This window comes from Pollachius pollachius (genome assembly GCF_949987615.1).
Source record: "Pollachius pollachius genome assembly, chromosome: 4".
Taxonomy (NCBI): Eukaryota; Metazoa; Chordata; class Actinopteri; order Gadiformes; family Gadidae; genus Pollachius; species Pollachius pollachius.
The window spans coordinates 13,940,207-13,960,801 of record NC_136937.1 but is presented as its reverse complement, the minus strand read 5'-3'; the positions used below and the strand labels follow the sequence as shown (position 1 = coordinate 13,960,801).

Here is a 20,595-nt window from a genome sequence, read left to right as displayed (position 1 = left end):
TGATTAGAAAGATGACAATTATTTATCAGAGCTTAGATATTTTATTTCTAAAACATTGACACATTTGGCAACAGCATTTTGGCTTATGCGTTCGTTCAACACTTAATTATAGACACAAGCACAAACATTAGTGCAGCAATGGCTGCCATCTCCCGTCCTATTCCTCATTCCAGGGGTTAAAACAGGTCGTATGTTCCTCATCAAACGTGTCTTCAGTCCTCTCCACCACAGAGACGCTTCAGACATTCACCATAGTCCCCGGAAACCTCAGACTGGAAAGATTGAATTAAGATTAGCCCAAACATTTCACATGGATAAATATGGTTCCTGCTGTGTATAATATCGGCAATTATAAATATATTCAATGCGTGTGTTCATGTTGTTTACCGTTAAAGCAGAGTAGAGGGAGGTTCCGAACAGCTTTTTGTAGTCCGCTCTGATATCGAGCAAGTCCAGCTCTGAGCGGCTCACTATAATTCTGGTCAGGATGGACTCAGTCGTTCCCGGGCCCTAGTCACACACACACACGTAAAGTAAAGGTACAGGCTAGAATATGTCAAGCTTCTTTATGCAGGTGTTCTAACCTTGAAGGGTGGAGTTGATGGGATGGCAGAAAAAAATTAAACAGTTTCACTAGATGCCTCTCAATTGTACACACAATTTTATAAAAGATCACTTAAATTGGATAGTCGATTATCCATGGTATAAATGTAATATGTTTCAATTGTACAAAAGGAAGATAAAACTATTCAAAAGAATATACTTACAGTATAGCATACTTTCTATGGTACAAACGTTTGAAACTATGTTCATGGTCAAAGAATACACTAGGTACTGAACATAGCAAAAAACGATGTATCATTTGAAAGGTAAATGAAACATAGCTCATCAAATCTTATGTTCACCTCAGACAAATTCCTGGTAAACTCAATATGTGCATACCATCGGTTTAAAGGAAAAGCGACAGTTTACATTTTTAGTCCAGTGTGACATTCTTGTCCACAGCCAGTCAGAGATGTGGCACACACACAATGTGTGGGTCTGTAGCGAAGGCTTGGCACTGTTGTTCAAGCACAAACAGAATAGCTGCAGTAGTAGCTTACCTTCATCCCCTTGAACAGCCTCTCTGCCAGATAGGTGGGGGTGCTCTTCGCACACTTCACTGAAAAGATCCACAAGCAGGTTGGAAGCGGCATTTAGGAGGTGATGTGATGGTAGTATAAAGAAGATGCAGTCATATTACGTGCACAATACAGCAAACAAAGTTGAAATGTATGCGTGTATTAATAAGGCCACAAGAATATCAAATAAGAAAGACACAGTAACTAGTTCTACCGAGATTCTTTTTCTCATATCTAAATCCTTTTATACGACTTCAGCTTCTTGTTGGAACACAAGAAGCTGAACCACATCAGGTGACTCTACAGACAGTCTGATGGCGGGAAAGCCCACTGATCCTATTTATAATGAAATCGTGTATCTGAAGCATTCTGCTAAGAGTGTCTTTTTAACACTGTAATAGGACAATATTTGGCTATGACTCGGTACTGGGTCTGTTAATGTTTCTTATGTTGGCATTAATATGTGGCCGTGGGAAATGTGCCACAGTGAAGAATGTGACTATTATTCAGGTGTGGTCCGTACCTATGGCGACCAGGAGATCCTCCAGATTCCCGGACATCTCCCCCTCGATGCTCTCCTGCAGACTCTTCTTGCTGATGCTCTTGTACTCCACCATGGCTGTCGAAAAAAGACCCGCGCAATGTTAAAACCATGGGGAAGGACAAACGCATTGAGGAACACACAGACGGTCTGTGTATCAACTCACTCTGCCGGAGCTGGGGGACACTGCTGTGGCACAGGATGTCCACAAACTTGCTCTCATCTGTGCCCCACTTCTTCTCCCCGGCTTCATAGAGGATCTGAAGAGACACATGGGTAAAGAAGTGTAGAAGGTGAACGTGGTACAACCCATACTGAAACTTATTTACAAATTCTTCAAACCAAACAATTTGCAAAGCTAATTGCTAGTTCAATCATTACAGGGTCGTTTGAAATGCTTTCTTGAATAGCATCCTTTAGTAGTTGTGCTAGATTGTATTTATAAAGATTTGATGATCACCTTGTTGACATTGGGCCACACTGGCAGTCTTCGACATGATCATTTGAATCATATAACCTGACTAGGCCCTTGTCTAACCTTGCCCACAAGGAAAAAATGGCATGGCTTGTTTACATAGGGAGGAGGGGGAAGTGGGACACAAACACACCTTAGCATCCGCCTTGGCTTTGGCCGAATCAACTTTGGTGCTCTCGTCTCTCTTCCCCTGCAAGGACAGAGTTAAAGTCAGCTGTGAATGTGTGTCATTTTGAATAAAATCATCTTAGATACATTCTTTTTAGAAAATATGATTTATTTAATTTTGTTATCACAAAATTGCATTTAACGACCAGATTTTGGACTAGAAAGAAACATTTATTAGGGAAAAACTCCCCTTGAAAAAATTGACATTCCATGAATTCCTTGTGCTTGAACTTTGATGACCGGAGATATAACACTGCTCACAACTCCCTGCATCTACAATATGAGTATGAGCAAAAGATACAAGCTGTGTATTCGTCTTGGAGTGTATTCCCAGGCAGCTGCAAAGCTTGATGCTTTCTCCCTGCCACACCCTAATGTGTTGAACTGTACGCTACCTCAGACAGCAATATCAGGGCTTTTCCGTAATCCCCCGATACCTCTGACTGGAGATCGTGCGACAAAGCCTTCCCCGTTTCTAGGAACAAAAACGCAAAATAAATGGACATTTACATTAACATTTATGGCATTTAGGAGACGCTTTTATCCAAAGGGAATTACAACAACTACATTTGTCAGAAGAAACACAATATTATATATAATAACACAATATTTTATCTGGCCATAGAGGAAGGAGTTGAGTTAGGTTGCGACGCTTACCAGCCAGATACGCAGCGGTAAATGCAACTATCTGTTTGTTAGTTCTGGAGGCAAACATTTCCGTCAGGACACTTTCTGTGGTCCCAGCCCCCTAGACATGGAACAGTGTAAAGATAAGCATCAGTGGCATCACGTGCGTTGCCATAAGAGATTTAACAAGTCTTCCGAACACATCATGTATGATGTTACAGTTTTCCAAAGCTCTTGAACACTTCATCTGTGAAGTAACACACAACTTTCCAAGACTCTTGACCACATAATATGTGATGTTACAATCTTCCAAAGCTCTTTAACAGATCGTCTGTGATGTAACTCAGGATCAACCTTACACAGTCGCTGGACGTGGTGTCCTTTAGAGACCCTTATCCAGATGTCTCAGTCAGATGTTGACTAACTGGCCAAACCGCTAACTGCTAACCTTCAGTTTCCTGTGGACGTTCTCAACCTCTGATGATTCACTGATTTTACACAAGTTTTTTGGCGGGGTATGAACTGTGACCACGCCTGCGTGGTGATTCATAGGGGCTGAATCCCTAAACATAACACCCCTGAAGAAAAGCATGTTATAAATGGGTAAGATAAATCATATGGGGAAATACCCCATATTGATGTGGTGACATTTAGTATAAATATCCATGATATTGTGTTGTATTTCATGCCCATATATCCATGAATTTTAAAAATTCTTTGGCGATAAATTGCCTTCTGATTATAGATGAATGAACCACCATAATAAGAAAATATACTTCATTAACCCTGTGGGAAAAACAATTATCTCTCTACATTCGACATATCCTATGGTAGAAGCAGTGGGCGGCTCTGCAGTTTAGCGTCTGGAAACCAACTCCAGTTGTAGTGCCCCAGCCTTTCTTATGGGCAGGGCAGGAGAGCTATCCTGCATGTTCCGTTGGATGTAATGGCCCTTTCTCTGAAGAAGTGTTTTCTAATGCACCAGAGCCTTGCCTTAATGGCGCTGATGATCTCCCGACAGTCGTAGACATCAGGAGGGGTTACCAGGGCAACCAGAACATCCTCAAAGTCTCCACCTGTGTCACCCTTCAGGTCGTCTATCAGGGTCTGAAAGAGGAGTTAGAGAAGAAAGAATTCTATTATTTGGAGAACAGAATTAAGAGTCCACTGCCATCCGAGCCTTATGGTGTTGTTGTGTTGGACAGTTGATATTCAAGATGGAGGCTGAGTGTGTACCCTGCCCGTGGCCTTCTGATACGCATCACTGATGAGCAGACGCTGGGCGTTACTCCTCTGGGTCAGAACATCGACCAGTTTCTTCTCAGTGGTGCCTGCAGACCAGAGAACCAGACACATCCAGGTTATATTCTTCATTTCAGGTGGGTGCGAGTATGAGAGATGTATATATTAGGTGAAATATTTGTGTATGAACTCACCCAAGCCCTCCATGGCTTTCCTCAACACTGATACGTCATCTGCCATTTTTAAATTTGCGCTGGCCTTAACAGTTCCCCTCGCACTGGACTGGAGCACAAACAGAACATGATCGTCATTTTAAGGAAGCTATTTCCGATTCTAAAACATCATTTATTTGTCCTGGTGAATAACAAGTTGATATTTTGATACCTACAAATTCTATTCATCAGATTTTAGCTCCAGTTAAAAGCGCTCACAAAGGTTGCAGTAATATCTGGGCCATCTACAGCCATCCATTGGAGTCCAACATTTGAAATGCAAAGTGTGTGTGGTGTGTGGTGTGTGGGGTGTGTGTGTGTGTTTACTTAGTATTTTACAACTGCTCATGTAGTAAATAAACGAAAACGACAGTCCTAAATGTTCACCACTTACAGCTACAGACAGCGAGGGCGTTGGAGAGTCCAACATCAGATCCAGATCATCCTGGGCAAGTCATAATAAGTAATGAATAATCGTGCAATCAATACCTATTGTCTTTAGAATAATGAGGCCTCTCTATCACACACACACACACACACACACACACACACACACACACACACACACACACACACACACACACACACACACACACACACACACACTTCTGTAATGTACTGTTTGTCTAAATGAGAATACTCACCCACACAGACATTTTTCTTCGGTTTGAGGTTAGGTCAGAAACTGGGTATAACATCATAACATTGATTTGTTAACAGGGTGTAGGCCTATTTAGATCGAGTTCCACAATTACCCCTTTCTATACTGCTTTATCTGTTCAAATGACGTGACGTAAATAAATTCACTGTTTACATAATTATTTCAACAAACAACTTTGACGCCAATAGGAGTAGCCTACAGCCAAGCATGTTAAACAGTAAATCACTAAATCTGTAACGAGCATCCATATAATACTAATAGGGTAACGTAGTACTAAACAGATGTGCGTTATAACCGGAAAGTTCGATTAACAATTATCTTGTTAAAAGACACCACAAATATGAATTTGCTCACCTTGGAAAAGCAACGAGGACTCAGTCAGGAGGCTTTACAAAAGATTACTTTGGCAGCTTGCCGCACCTTTTAGTAAAGTTACTGATAAGGAACGCCCATGGGCTGGGAGCCCACCTCGCTTGAGATGCTCCTGGTTAGCGTTATGGGAGGGACTATCAGGTACATGGGGCTTAACGGGGAGAGGTGAAAGAGGGGGAGGGACTTTCGACAGAGAGATATCCGTTCCTTTACATATTTCGGGTATTGCTTCGTGAACATGCTCGTAAAAAAAATCAAATATATTATTCTTGTAGTTGCTGTTGTTTTTCTGCCTATTTTGTTCTTCGTCTCACCCCTGGAACTGTGAACTGCCGTACATAGTTCATAGGAAGCAGGGATCGGAAGCGACACACCACAAATTGCGCTGTGGTAGACCGGGATAACGCTACATCCCGGATCCTCCTTCAGCCTGGCTGGGATAGGGAAGAGAACATGGACGTGAACGGGGAAGAGGAACAGATGCGTGTCCATGTAGGCGTACTCTGAAGGTTATAGACCCGTAGTATTTTGTGGTTTATTAATCAAAGCTTCTTGGATTAAATTGCTTCAATTCATGTCAGTTTTACAAGTAATCTTTCATGTTTCGAACAATTATATCCAATTATATCGGCTGACAATGGATTACATGGGGCGGGTAGTCGTTAAGAAATGAGGCAATACAGAGCACTGACGCCTTCAAACAAGTGGATGCATGATTCACCACGGCTGCCTACCTATGTGCATCTACTTGGAGGCAATTAGGTCATCTTTGAGGGAAGGGGACAAGAACCCGAAAGAGCGACAACAGCGCTTGTGTTAGTAATAATAAGTAGACATATCATGTGACTGTAACCTAATATTTAGATTTATAAGATGGTAACATCAGCATTGTAATGACTAGCATCTTTGTTTGTAACAGTGGCTTGAGGTATAGAATATAGCTAGTATACAGTCAAAACTGGTGTAGCCAAATATTTTAAGATGAGGCCTAGGAATATAAAAAGGTGGGTTGATTTGTAAAGTGCAAACTAGAGGTCCGTTTTTGTATACGATAAAGTCAACCTGACTTTATTAAAAAGGCAATCTGCAGCCTCACCGCTAGAGGCTCCTATATCTACACACTTAATGTAGCTAACACCCATGGACCTTTTATAACAGATACATTGCTCTTATAATACTATCTTAATGCAGGCCCTTTAAAGTCAAACCATGCAGGCATATTTAACACACATGCAACGGTACAGTTACAGCTGCTTCTCCTCTGCAACCATCCCTTGGACAACAAACAGAAAACTGTATTAATTTATGATCATATTTCAATCAGTATAAATCCACTTTCATAAAAGAATAACAAAAAAGTGTTATTGCACTGCATGTCAATGTAAATTCTAACTTCTCCTTTCAACTCGAATCAAAATGTGCGTAAAGGCTATTAAAAGTAATTCTGATATATTCTATAAATATATTGACGATAGAGAGAAGTCGGGTCCGATAGTTCCTGAAATAACTTTTGACAACGCTTGGGCATAACGACCAATCATAGCAGATGATTCCTCATTATATGTTTATTCAAATGACAGAGAGAGGATCCTTAATTGTCACGTTAATCCCGGTCTGCTGCAACGTTATATCCGGTCTAATACTTCCCACAAGCGCCCCGCCCTCTCTCGCCAAAAACGCGAGACGAGAACGAAGCTACTATCCACCTATCACAACGCTTATCACAATCGATGACGTCTGACAGTGTTTTTCGGAGACTCCCAGGAAGTGGGTCAAGGCTAATCGTTGGCGAGAGAAGGAGCCTGACAGTTCTGTGACAGCGCGACACACGACAGCCAGCCAGAGATCCCGGGCTCCATATACGTGTCAGCGAAGGTCTGGGTCATGTATCTCCCAGGCGGCTGTAACGGAGAGGATTCGGGCTTCACGCCCCGTACCATTGGGTCAGATAGCGACCGGAGTCCACCGAAGCTAGCCGTGATGTTACACTACGGACCCACTCTGTCTCTTTGTTGATTGGCTAGCGTTAGCCCCCCGGCTCACGTATTGTGTAAGCCGCTGGTTTGGTACAGGCATGTTATGTTCCCAGTATCGGTAACACAAGTAACGGTAGTCAATTATAGAAGCCAGCTGTTTTTCCCTTGGCTTTGTGACTTTAACTAACGCCGAGACTTGGCAGGTCATGCTCTGCAGGGCACCTCACTAGCGAATGGATTAAATTGTATACCTTTGGAGTATCGGCATTATGAGGTTAAGTACAGTTGAATGCTTCTACAGGATGAACACATGACCCCACCGCCTGGAAGTTAACCTACAGAAGTAAGCAAGCTTACACCCATCACACCATTCGTACCTTAGAGCATGATGTCCATTCTGGAGGGGGTGCATTCTGCTCGATTGTAGTGTTGTAGTGTTTGTGTGGACGCTGGGCTAGAAAAGGGTGGGTGTCCGTTGACACTAAACAGCCTGACCATAAATGAAGCAAGTAGGTCATTGCTGGACGGCAACGGGTCGAGGCTACCCTCTGGTCCCCGGAACGATGCTCAAGACTCTGCTTCTCACTCTTCTTTGTGGATGGGCGAGTTGTCACGAGAGCCAACACATGACACCAGAGGAGAAGTCTGTTATCAGGTAGATGACATGAGTGTTTGGCTTTCTACCAAACACTCATCTTTCTGCTGTTATCAAGCCACACATTGTCAACTCACATGGTTCCCTTTCTTATTATTTGAACATTTGTTTTTTAATTGTGTTCATCCAGGGACCAGGTTGTTGAGATGTTTGACCATGCTTACGGAAGCTACATGGTAAGGAAGTTTAACTTTATATGAATTAAATGTGTTTTGGATGGGCCATGTGCATGTCGAATCATACATTGGAACACATTTTTAGTGGCTAATGGGTGTTGCTATCCTGGAAGACTAGATTTGGCTATCATGACATAAGAAGTCAGACCTTACCTGATGGTTGTGTCCATTGAGTGGATGTAATGACCACGGATGCTGTTTGATTTTGTCGTAAAATAGAGCTTGGCTTTAAAGCCAATTCAACGGTATCATTTTAATGATAACACTTTTTGCAGCTGATGTTAAGGCTTTGTCCATTCACATCAAATGAGGAACACGGCTGAATCATTGTCTATCTGTGCTGCTCCAGAAATACGCCTACCCAGCTGATGAGCTGATGCCCTTGAGTTGTCGTGGAAGAGTCCGCGGTCTGGAACCCAACCGAGGGGACATAGACGACTCCCTGGGGAAGTAAGTTCAGGCTGTTAGTCGTGTCACTGTGACCGGCTTAGACACCAGAGCTACATGTTGAACAAGGTCTCCATTGTATCCAAGGGAAATCCATATGCAAGGACATCTCGACCACAGATAAGATAAGGCCAAAGATCAGATGGGCCATCCCTGTTTGTTCGTTAGTGTATCTCACTGTCCTCAGACTCAGCCCTATCATAGTATACTACCTTTCACAATGACGTCATCGAGATTTGATAGTCGTTTGAATTACGATTTATCTTCTTCTGATGTTCTTCCTTGGTCTGTAGTCTCTACTTACTTTTCCTTTTGTATTGTAGGTTCTCTCTGACGCTGATCGACACCCTAGATACCTTGGTGGTGAGTTAGTTATCCACTTTACTTTTTTAAAAGGTAGTATCTGTACGCTGGCGTCTTGTGAAGTGTGTACTGTGAATCAGTACGGAGGTGCGAGACAGCAGAATCATTTGACTACCAGTCAGATGGTTTTATATTAGGCTTGCATGCCTTGATCAAATGCAAACCTAAAGTGTGTGTGTGTGTGTGTGTGTGTGTGTGTGTGTGTGTGTGTGTGTGTGTGTGTGTGTGTGTGTGTTCACAGGTATTGAACAAGCTTGATGAATTCGAAGAGGGGGTGAGAAAGACTTTGAAGGACGTGCGGCTGGACAATGATGTTGTTGTCTCTGTGTTTGAGACCAACATCAGAGTGCTGGGGTATGTAGTATCCGATGAAAACACTTGAATGTGTCTTAAAACTCCCCAATGTTTTTTCCATTGCTATCTCAAATCAAATAAGAATGTTGACTTTGTCTTGCGATAAAAAAAGATAAAAATAACATATTTATATAAATATAAAGCTATACCAATATAAGCAAAACCAGAAGTTCAGGCTACAGACTAGCACTAATTGTCACTAAATAACTAGGAGGTGAATCACGATGTCCGCGACTAAAGTCGGTGAGGAAATTCCTTCACACTTAGTTGTAAAAGAACAACCATGTCCACAGTCTCCCTGTAGGCATCCTTGAGCAAAATGCCTAAGACCCTACCCTCAATAATCGGTGATCGGAGCTCACTGCACGATACGCGCTGTGGATCAAAAGCGTCTGCTAAACTGAATTGCATGGTGTGTGTCCTCCTGGGTGCCGTTTCCAGAGGGCTCCTGGGGGCCCACGTGATGGCCGACATGCTGAGGCAGCGGGGCGACAGGATGCAGTGGTACCAGGACGAGCTGCTCCACATGGCAAAGGAGCTGGGCCACAGGCTGCTGCCTGCCTTCAACACCACCAGCGGCCTTCCCTACCCCCGGGTAATACATCGTCACTCATGGTCGGAGGAGGGGCTTTCTCGCATTGTATTGCGTAGGCAAAGGTTGTCGCCGATTTGTAAATATACCCCATTGACCCCTTCAGTCCTGAGCTCGAAGCCCACGGCTGAGTTGGGACGGATGCAATATGGTGTCGGAGTGTTTTTATGGGTGCTTTGTCCTCAATATGAATATGAAAATATGATTATTCTGTTTCTTTATTTTGGTCGCTCTACAAATGTACGCACTCTTTGGACTTAAGATGCCAGATTTGTCGAAATTTAACCAAATAGATTAAAACTTAAGTCCTGGAATAATAAATGATTCTAGGTTTGGCTAAAAGAGCAACGAGACACACAACCACAAGTGAGTGGGCTGCCATCTAAAAGTCTAAATCCATCAGCAACAATCAGCACATTTGGGGTTGTTTATCTAATGGAGAATTGCAGTTTTGTTATCTCTTTGTGAGCAGGCACAATCCATTCCCTCGTTCAAAAAGTATTTTTTAATACAAAGTCAAACGGCCATAGCATAAATAATCTTTACGTTTACCATAGTAAACCATCCTTGCGTGTTATAACACTAAACTCTCTGCTTCCAGGTGAACCTGAAGCACGGCGTGGTCAGCCCTCTGTCCCGCACCGGGACCGAGTCGGACACCTGCACCGCCTGCGCCGGCACCATGATCCTGGAGTTCGCCGCCCTCAGCAGGCTCTCCGGGGAAACGGTGTTTGAGGTTTGTGGTCGCCATGGCGACGCAATCCCCGCCCACGTGGCCAAAAGATAAAGAACGGGGCTTTGACGGCCAGGGATTATCGTGGGCTTTCCCCGACACTGTGGTGGGCGGTGACACTCATAGTTGATATTAAGCACCTGTGTGGGAGGAAGACAGGAGAGGAATGGGTCGCTGTGTCTTGTTGGTCGCTTCTGATGTCTGTTATTATTTTGATTATACTTCTGCCTCAGTGACCGATGCTTCGGTCTTTGCTCATCCCGATGAAGCATGTGTTCCAATGAAGCGACACATGCTTTTTGCCGTAATGCGGATCACAATGACAACAGCAGTTGGTGGTTGGCGTCATCTTCCACCCGTGCGTTACCGCCTCTCTCACAGGAACACGCGAGGAAGGCTCTGGACGTCCTTTGGGAGAAGAGACAGAGAGGCAGTGATCTGGTCGGGACCGTCATCAACATACACAGCGGAGACTGGGTCCGCCGAGGTGAGGCTCACAGAACACATGTGGACATGGGCTCTACTTGGTAGCAAATGTTATTCAGACGTGACTAATTATCACTTTCTCGCCCTTTGTGTTTGTAGACAGTGGAGTTGGTGCTGGTATCGACTCCTACTACGAGTACCTGATGAAGGCCTACATCCTGCTGGGAGACAGTGTGTTCCTGGAAAGGTTCAATATTGTAAGTTCATGTTTTACTTTTAAATATGGCTCTCTTTCTGCTGTCTCTTGGCCTGTTACGGTTTGCTAAAGCGATGAATAACGTCCCACAGTTGTTTTGCTATATTTTGCCAGGGGTTAGGGTAGAAAAGCCAACCTGAAACTTGATTTACAGCCCTGCTTTTATAGCCCTGGTTCAATGGTCCTGACTGGTTTTGAATAAAAAGTTTGCAGAGGGGCCTGCACTTATACTTCTACGTCACATTCACACGTACACAAGTATTGGGTTTTCTGGCCCTAAATGAATGTTGACCCACGAGCCAGTTCATATTTGCAAGACCGAGTCTGATCCATTTAAATTGCTGTGTACTCTGTGAAGCGACACAGATCTTCTTCGAGCTTGCCATAAATGCTGGACGCAGAAGTGTAATTTGGGCGTAACCCCTACCTGCTCCTCAATGTCTTTATAAGGGGTTGTTTTTCTTAAGCGAATGCTCTCCTTCGCTCCTTCGCTGCAGCATTACAGCGCCATCATGAAGTACATCAGCCAGCCCCCCCTGCTGCTCAATGTGCACATGCACAACCCCACCGTGAGCGTGCGCAGCTGGATGGACTCCCTCCTGGCTTTCTTCCCCGGCCTGCAGGTTGGTGCCCCCGGCCTCTTATCTGTTGGGTGTCTCCCATCAGCGGTGCAGCGCCACAGCTGGATTACCAGCGCGACTGCAATCACTGCCTTCCGCCATCTGATGGTTTATCAAGCTATAGAGATGAATGCCCTCCGCCCCACAGGTTTTACGAGGGGATCTGAAGCCCGCCATCGAAACACACGAGATGCTCTACCAGGTCACCAAACAGCACAAGTTCCTACCAGAGGTATGGGTTATCCTCGAGCTGATCCTCTAGCCTCTCCTCAAGCCTCTTTGCAACACTTGCAAACAAAGAATGGCTAACAACTGGCAATTATGTAATAAAGCTTAGAGTGAACAGCTTTAACGAACTTTGCCCTTTTGATGCAGGCTTTTACCACAGAGTTCAGAGTTCACTGGGGCCAACATCCACTGAGGCCAGAGTTTGCAGAGAGCACCTACTACCTCTATAAGGTAAAGCGCATATTCATCATATTGGTTACACGGGTATATATGAATAAAACCTTGGTAACAGTCTCTGTAAAAGCGTAACATACACCAGATTACTATAGGAACCAGCTGTTCCTAACTAGTCTATGAGTGCGCTACCTCCCAGAACCTCTGAGGGGGTGTGTTTTGGTTTGATGAGGATGCATGTTGCCCTCCACAGGCCACAGGGGACCCCTACTACCTCAGAGTGGGCCAGTCCATCGTGGAGAAGCTCAACGCCTATGCCAGGGTGCCTTGCGGCTTCGCTGCCGTGCAGGACGTCCGCACCGGGACCCACGAAGACCGGTAATGACTGGCTCACGGCTCACTCGCTCTGAACATGGGGCAGCTTGGAGGATTATCCCATATGAGGACATGATCCTTTGGATGCTATGGTTCGACAGATCCAAAACGACTCGGAGTCAAACGGCTACTTTAGTGTTACTGGGATGCATGCTAACGCGTGGCTCGCCCGCAGCATGGACTCCTTCTTCCTGGCCGAGATGTTCAAGTACCTGTACCTGCTGTTCTCGGAGAAGAGCCAGCTGTCCTTCGACATCGACGACTACATCTTCACCACCGAGGCCCACCTGCTGCCCGTCTCGCTGTCCACCACCCAGGCGCCCTGCCGGCCCAACGCCACCGTGAGGACACACACGCACAAGCACTCACACACACAGAGGCGCACATGCACATGCTGACTCTCTCACTCACTCACTCACTCACTCACTCACTCACTCACTCACTCACTCACTCACTCACTCACTCACTCACTCACTCACTCACTCACTCTCATTCAACGCTAGATTTAAATGTTTTGTGTATGGGGAGGTCTTTCTGCTTATTTGAATTTATAACAACATATTAAATAGATGTCAAAATAGATGAATATATTTGGGGGATGAGTGCTTCTGCCTGAATGACAACCTCTTGAGACTTGCTTAGTTTAGCCCCGTTAAGCAATTCACCGCTCACGTACTCAACACATTAGGGGTCCCCAGCAGAGCCCAACACCTGACTAGGGAACCCAACCGCTTGTGGGCTCGACTTCCCCGAGCACCTCTTCCCCTCATTCTAAAAGTGTGTCTTGTCTGTGGCCGTAGGACGCGCCCCTGGTGGTCCACGAGGAGGACCCGTTCACCTACTCCTGCCCAAGCGTCCAGACCCTCTTCCCCAACAACCCGTCCTTCGCCAAGAGCATCCGCGACGGCTACAAGTACCTCACCGGGGTCGGGCGCCCCTTCAACTCCATACCCGTCAGGTGTGTGTTGACCCAGGCACAGTGGCCAAGGGGTTCCGCCGGCCATGCGGGTGTGGGAGTTGTAGTTCTTTGTGGTGTTGATGTGTTAGTTGTGGTCACAGGGGCGGTTGAATGGTTACAGCTGGTCGTGTGTGTGTGTGTGTGGGAGTTGCCGTTCTTTGCATGGTTTACGTATGTGTTGTCGTTACAGGAGCGGGCGGAGGGTTACAGCTTGTCATGCGTGTGGGAGTTGTATTTCTTTGTGGTGTTAATTTGTCTGTGTGTGTGGTTGTCACAGGGAGATAGAGCTGCCCCTTCACGATGACGGCATGGAGCCGGTTGAGTTCCTGAAGAGCATGGGCATCTCCCTGACCCCCATGAACGAGGCCGCCCTGGGGGAGGCCCGGGGCCTGAAGGTAGGCCTGGCTTGGACCTCTGTGGGGTTACACTGCAGACATGGTGAGGGATGGAGAGTAGAGGGCTCGTCAATGTAATAACATCAGAGATCCCAGAAGACGATAAACAAAGCCGATTCACACGTCTACGTCCTGTTAAAAGGAAGTGAAATGTTCCCCGTACATCTGCAATATAGTTGAATAAATGATGTTGAAATGTAAAATTGTACAATATAGTGTCGCTTCTATGTATCACCGTACACGTTACATTGCATTTAATACAGGGAGTGAAGCCGTTTGGAACTCCAAATATATTGATGTGCGTTGTTCCTCTGTTGAGTTGATGATGAAGTCGTCGTACCTCTGGCTGCAGGAGCACAAAGGGGTGTACCGGGTGAAGCTGGTGGCCCAGCTCAGCCAGGCTGTGGAGGAGGAGGAGGTGGTGCCCCACATCGTGCAGCTCATCTCCCCTCCCTTCCTCGGGAGGACGGTCCTGACCGCCGGGCCCGCCAAGTTTGGGATGGACCTCACCAAGCAAGAGCACGGCGTCAGTACAACTGATCAGACATTAAACGCAATTTTATCAAATTTGTCTTTCAGGCTTTTCACAGTAAAAACCCTAAGCAGATTAGAGTTTGGAGATGTTGATACAGTTTTATGAAATTGATTTAATACAAGCCTTTTGTTTTATATTGATTTAGTATATTTTATATGAGTATTTGGTGTTTTTTTTGCGTATGATCATCACTTTATCGTTCTTTGGGTGCAACTTCTTTTCCACTCATCCTCCTGACATTCACTCGCTCACCAGGTGAAGGGCAGCATCATGAAGGCGTCGCCCTACACGGCGTGTGGACCAATAGAAAACGCCGACCAACTGAGGGGCCACATAGCACTTGCGCTACGCGGGGACTGCATGTTCGCCGGGAAGGCCCGCAGGCTACAGGAGGCTGGGGCCACGGGAGTCATCTTCATCGGTGAGTAGCACACTTTCATAGTCTTCTTCATAGCTGAGTAGCCTACCTTCATAGACCTCTTCATAGGTGTGTAGGCCTGCACTGGTACTTTGTTATAGAACTTTTCAGTTAAGTTTGTCTATCCAGAAATATGAAAACATTAAAAACACAATGTGGCTTAAAGTGACGTTCCACACAATAACAAAGGAGAAAACAAATTGCTGTGTTTAGGAACAGGAGTGATAAAGAGCTGTTGTATGCTGAAGTGTGCATGGTGCAACTGTCCTTACGAGGCTTTTGTCGGGATAAAAAAGCCCTAACCCGTCCCTTACCCAAAAGTGGTCAGCAAAATAAAGAACATGTTGGCTTTTTTGCACTTGTAAATAGTTAATCGCGTTTGTGGCCCACACTCAGACTGAACTCTTTCTTGCATGTGGGTGTCTTCATTCAAAAAAAATAAAAACATTCGGGAATATGCAAATTATTCTAAAGAGGTCTAGACTCCATACGCAGACCTACCTTGTTGTATATAGGCCTATAGAGGGGGCTTCCGTTTCATTTAATCTTTCGCGTGACCGTGACGAGTGTGTCTCTAACCTTCCGGGAGTAGTAGCAGGATTTGATACAATTAAATTCAAAAATGGTTGTGAAAGAAAAAAAAGTTCACTGTATCCGGCCCCTTACATTTAAGCTAACAGATATAGATATTCAATATTAAAAAAAAAAAATAAAAGTTAATATAACTTCAGAATAATCTGGTGGGCCAGATATTATGTCTGGCGGGCCAGTTATGGCCAGCGGGCCGCCAGTTGCCGACCCCTGCCCTGGAGACTGAATCGACTTGAAACAAACCTGAAATCAACATGCATACATAGCGTTCATTTTTGGATCCAAAGAGTCAGCCACAGTTTCCACAACCTCACCCCTACGTCTCACTAAGGCATCTTCCTTTATCTTCCCCGGCGCAAAACACAAACGCTCAACACCCGCCCCGCTCTCCTCCCCAGACCACCGAGACGGCAGCAACATCGAGGACTCCCCTCTGTTCCAGATGGTGGGCGACGGGGACTCCACGGCCGACCTCGCCCTGCCCCTGGTGTTCCTGTTCAGCCGCGAGGGGGCGCTGCTCACCACCGCCCTGGAAGAGCACCGCAACGTGGACGTGCTGCTGCTGCCCAAGGAGCGGCAGCTGGGGCACGGTGAGGGCCGACTGCTCACCTCGACTCCGAACCACGATGCAAAACCGCCACGTTTACGCTCACGTGACTTACGCCAGGACTGCGTCGAGAGGAACCCTAGGAGGGTTCAAGTACATCTAACAACGATACCAATAACAATGTACAGTACAGATTACGCACACGCGACTTAAGCCAGGACTGCGTCGAGAGGATCCCTAGGAGTGTTGAAGTACATCTAACAACGATACCAATAACAATGTACAGTACAGATTACGCACACACGACTTAAGCCAGGACTGCGTCGAGAGGATCCCTAGGAGGGTTGAAGTACATCTTACAACGATACCAATAACAATGTACAGTACAGATTACGCACACACGACTTAAGCCAGGACTGCGTCGAGAGGATCCCTAGGAGGGTTGAAGTACATCTTACAACGATACCAATAACAATGTACAGTACAGTTTACGCACACGCGACTTAAGACAGGACTGCGTCGAGAGGATCCCTAAGAGGGTTCAAGTACATCTAACAACGATACCAATAACAATGTACAGTACAGTTTACGCACACGCGACTTAAGCCAGGACTGCGTCGAGAGGATCCCTAGGAGGGTTGAAGTACATCTTACAACGATACCAATAACAATGTACAGTACAGTTTACGCACACGCGACTTAAGACAGGGCTGCGTCGAGAGGAACCCTAGGAGGGTTCCTCCGCGTCGAGAGGAACCCTCCTATTCTGCGTCGAGAGGAACCCTCCTATTCTGCGTCGAGAGGAACCCTAGGAGGGTTCCTCCGCGTCGAGAGGAACCCTCCTAGGCTGCGTCGAGAGGAACCCTAGGAGGGTTCCTCTCGACGCAGCCTAGGAGGGTTCCTCTCGACGCAGCCTAGGAGGGTTCCTCTCAGGACGCAGTCCTGGCTTAAGTCGTGTGAGCGTAAACGTAGCGGTCGGTCCCCCACGCCACCCTCCACCTCGCTGGCTCCCCTGGGCTCATCCAGACCACAGGACCCCAGGACGGAGGACGTGTAAACGGGTTGATTTGCACAGATGGCGGGAATTGTATCGGGCAGAGCAGGTGTTGAGGAGCCAGCACGTCAGAGCTCTTGAGTTAGTGCGAGTTAGTGCGACGATGGTGTGACCTGCCCCACCTGCAAAGGTCTGCAACCTCCGTCAGCCCCCAGAGTCGAATCAGTCTGACTCGGGCCAGGTGAGGCTGCTTCAACCAGCCGTCTACCCCACACACACACACACACGTACAGTGCCGTTCACACACACAGTGAACGGCACTGTACGTTGTTATCGGTGTCGTTGTTCGATGTACTTGAGATGCAGGACACGGAGGTCATGCTGTTATCCCCTCTGCTCTCCAGATAAGCCTGAGAAGCCCCTGGGGGTGAACATCAAGTTCCGGCTGGCGGGGGAAGGGGAGACGGCGGAGGGCCCAACCCTGGAGTTTGTCCTGGAGAAGGGAGGGATGCTGCTGGAAGAGGAGGAGGAGGAAGAGGAGGAGGAGGAGGAGGAGGAGCAGGTGGAGGAGGAGGAGGAGCAGGTGGAGGAAGAGCAGCAGCAGCTGGAGGAGGAGGGGAAGCTGGTAGGAGACGCAGAGTCGCAAAGAAACTGTGAAAAGGCGTCGGGCGCCGACGATGAAGATACGGCGTTGTGCGACTCGCCGGCAGGTTCTGAACGCCCGTGACCCCCCTCCCCCCCCCCCCCCAAGCTGGATATTCTGGGATGTCTTCTCCTCCTCGGACTGGCCGGGCCTGGGCCCCCTAACCCGACACCGGCCCCTCCCAGGTATCAGAATGGCGCGGCCCTCCCTGCCATAGAGGTAGCCCTGCAATGGGGCGGGGGCAGGTGTAAGGGTCAAACTAAAAACCAGTTGGTCTGCTAGTTAGTTGTCTGGTTGTACCCAGGTCCCCTAACTGCCTGTGAGTGGTGGATGCTTGATGGGGCGTAACTAGGTAATTCAATGTTATATGCATACAGCTGGTGGAAGAAATGGACGAGCTAGACCGTAAAGCCCTAAAATAGGCCATCACACTTTCTATATGGTCCTGATGGTGAGGATGACGAGGATGAGGATGATGATGATAAGTACCTTACTCTAGAGAACATAATCACCACAAGTTGTATTTAGTTGTTTTTTTTTATGCAATGCAAGTGTATGGTTTAGTTTTCAACTTTTGTGACTGTTGGAACTTTAACGACGATAGTCAGGAAGGAGCTGGCTGGGACCCCCCATCCAGCGGTCGGCCATGATTGTGTGGAGCAATCTCCTCTTCAGGAGCATTACTGTTTCATTTCTAGAGACGGCATATGTGGCCTGTTGTTAGAATCGGTCCAAACCTGCTCATTAATGTGTCAATTATGAAGGGTAAAATGGGGCCAATTTGGAAACACTTGTTTAGTTTATTTTATACCGTCGGACAAACTTCAGGGAATTTCAAGTGTGTGTGTGTGTGAGTGTTGGATTTTTTGTGAATGATTACTGTAACCGCTAACCATGATCATGCCCAATGTTAAAAATGGGTTATGGTTAATGTCTCAGACTCATGGTTCTTCATCTTCACCGTCTGGACATTGTTTCACCCATGTTGAAATACAAACACATTCAAAAAAACCTCCAAATGGAAATCCTTACAAAGGGCATTATTACGAAAACATCCATGGTTCGGTCATTTCTATTTTCCCTAAATGCAAGAAACAAGGATTATATTGCTAATTTCACTGTCCTTTTCCTTTTCTCACTTCATCCCCAACACAGTTCACTGCATGTTCTTTGTGTGAGATGCATTTGACTGGGTTAGGTGTTGTGTGACCATTATGCAGACAGTGTTTGGTGCCAGAATGTGGCTTCTCTTCAGTGGACCTTTTCAAAGTGCTGCTGCTCATTTCAAGTCTTAACATACTCTCAATTTAGGAGTCTTGTTCTATTGTGTACGCTTGCATTGCCAACTTGTATACCTCAAGACTGAGTCTGTGGTCCAGCACCATTACTGTTAACAAGATACTTATTATTTTTTCTGCTTTTGTTTTTTGTTTTATTTTGTGTTGGTGAAGTGGAAAAGTGCCAAATGAATGCATGTTCTATTTCGTTCTCATATCATGCTCCTGAAATCTGACTTATTTATTTTCTGATGTACCACTGATTAAGCCCTGTCAATAAATTTCAAATAACAATCTAAAAACAATTTGATCTTGAAATACATTTGATAAAGTATCAAGATATAGACAACTCAGCAACGATTTCAAAGTACAACCTCAGGTATTATTTGAGGACGCGTCAATAGCGCACAAACCACCATCACTATCCTCAAGGCAGAGTGAGCGCACCGTGTCCAAACCACCACTAGGGGGCACTAAAGTCATGGTGGTTTGCTGGAGCACACCTGATGCAGTGTGATAACCAACTTTTAACTCCTGAAAAGCAAAGTGAATCATACATTGACGTTATTCAAGTTTACAAGTTTAAACGACCTACAAGTAGCCTACACTTCTTAGAAGAAAAATTAAAATTGTACCAAGAGATCACAACAACTTTTTCGCAGATGCTTATGAAATAGACCTATTAAAAAAGACCATAGAGTAGTTGGGTGATACAAATTATTAAAAGTAACATAAGTTATTATGTTTAGAAATGACTCAAGCACCCGTTCGAGTTTAGTTGACAACAATCTGAATAATATATACATATTTTGTGCTTAGCATTTATGTATGGTGGCTTGTATGCTTTTTGCATGTACATAGACCAGACACATGAATTTTCATCATGCTTGTTATATACTTGCCAAGGCATATAATATGTTTATTCAGCTAATGACCTTAGGTAGAACTAATTGCCCACAACCACAACCGCAGCATCCACTCCATGAACTTGACCGTTGCGTCACCCCCTGCTGACTGCGTCATGACGCCAAGAAGACGGCGTGTCTCTCAGCCGCATGCAAGCTGCACCCCGCACTCTGACAAGCCTTCTCTAGCACCTGGAATGAGATGCTCCAAAAATACGTTATTGGCGAGAGCGAGGGTCCCCCCCCCCCCCCCTGAATTCGGATTAACCACGAGAGGCCAGATATTTTTATTGTCAACTTCAATTTTCTGGTTCTAAGGACTGTTTAATGGCCTACACAATCCATTGAAGATAAGACCCCGGAAATTGCGTTGCGGTAGACCGGTGTAACGCTACATGGCAGAACCTTATTACAGCCTACCTCAGCCGCACGGGCGCTGCACCTCCCCTGTTTCCCCACTTGTTTCTTCCACAGCACAGTCGTCAACGTCAAATCCTCAGGTCCCGCCCCCTCACATAGTCCGTCCTCCCTGGCAGAG

General features: G+C 45.9%; 2 protein-coding genes across 3 annotated transcripts; one reads left to right on the top strand and one right to left on the bottom strand.

Annotated features, from left to right (window-relative positions):
* Positions 1–18: 18 nt before the first annotated feature.
* On the bottom strand, positions 19–5,519 carry anxa3b (annexin A3b). Its single transcript, XM_079735274.1, has 14 exons — positions 5,402–5,519; positions 5,031–5,071; positions 4,781–4,831; positions 4,369–4,456; positions 4,169–4,263; positions 3,926–4,039; positions 2,963–3,053; positions 2,701–2,780; positions 2,271–2,327; positions 1,829–1,922; positions 1,645–1,740; positions 1,104–1,162; positions 388–510; positions 19–272 (listed from the first exon to the last, which is right to left on the bottom strand). Exons 2-14 carry the CDS (start codon positions 5,040–5,042, stop codon positions 213–215), a joined length of 1,020 nt encoding a protein of 339 aa, XP_079591400.1. The 5' UTR covers positions 5,043–5,071; positions 5,402–5,519; the 3' UTR covers positions 19–212.
* Positions 5,520–7,160: 1,641 nt separating this feature from the next.
* LOC307074358 (ER degradation-enhancing alpha-mannosidase-like protein 3) lies at positions 7,161–19,403 on the top strand. 2 transcript variants are annotated; one of them, XM_079734477.1, is made up of 21 exons: positions 7,161–7,738; positions 7,902–8,050; positions 8,181–8,226; positions 8,576–8,676; positions 8,997–9,036; positions 9,278–9,390; positions 9,832–9,985; positions 10,584–10,718; positions 11,097–11,202; positions 11,301–11,398; positions 11,895–12,020; positions 12,166–12,249; positions 12,393–12,476; positions 12,673–12,797; positions 12,970–13,135; positions 13,595–13,752; positions 14,030–14,147; positions 14,500–14,673; positions 14,938–15,103; positions 16,090–16,281; positions 17,637–19,403. In XM_079734477.1, exons 2-21 carry the CDS (start codon positions 7,959–7,961, stop codon positions 17,957–17,959), a joined length of 2,601 nt encoding a protein of 866 aa, XP_079590603.1. In that variant the 5' UTR covers positions 7,161–7,738; positions 7,902–7,958; the 3' UTR covers positions 17,960–19,403. The 2 variants fall into 2 exon arrangements, with proteins under 2 accessions (XP_079590603.1, XP_079590602.1); XM_079734476.1 differs by having other exon boundaries at positions 7,161–8,050.
* Positions 19,404–20,595: the final 1,192 nt, after the last annotated feature.

Excerpts from the sequence above, each read along its gene's own strand:
- LOC307074358 (XM_079734476.1), top strand. The coding sequence starts at position 7,896 with ATGAAGCAAGTAGGTCATTGCTGGACGGCAACGGGTCGAGGCTACCCT. Across the intron at positions 8,051-8,180 it reads GAGGAGAAGTCTGTTATCAG|GGACCAGGTTGTTGAGATGT; the intron begins GTAGATGACATG and ends GTGTTCATCCAG. Across the intron at positions 9,391-9,831 it reads ACCAACATCAGAGTGCTGGG|AGGGCTCCTGGGGGCCCACG; the intron begins GTATGTAGTATC and ends TGCCGTTTCCAG.
- anxa3b (XM_079735274.1), bottom strand. Across the intron at positions 4,040-4,168 it reads ATCAGAAGGCCACGGGCAGG|ACCCTGATAGACGACCTGAA; the intron begins GTACACACTCAG and ends CTCCTCTTTCAG. Across the intron at positions 511-1,103 it reads GGCTGTTCAAGGGGATGAAG|GGCCCGGGAACGACTGAGTC; the intron begins GTAAGCTACTAC and ends GTGTGTGACTAG.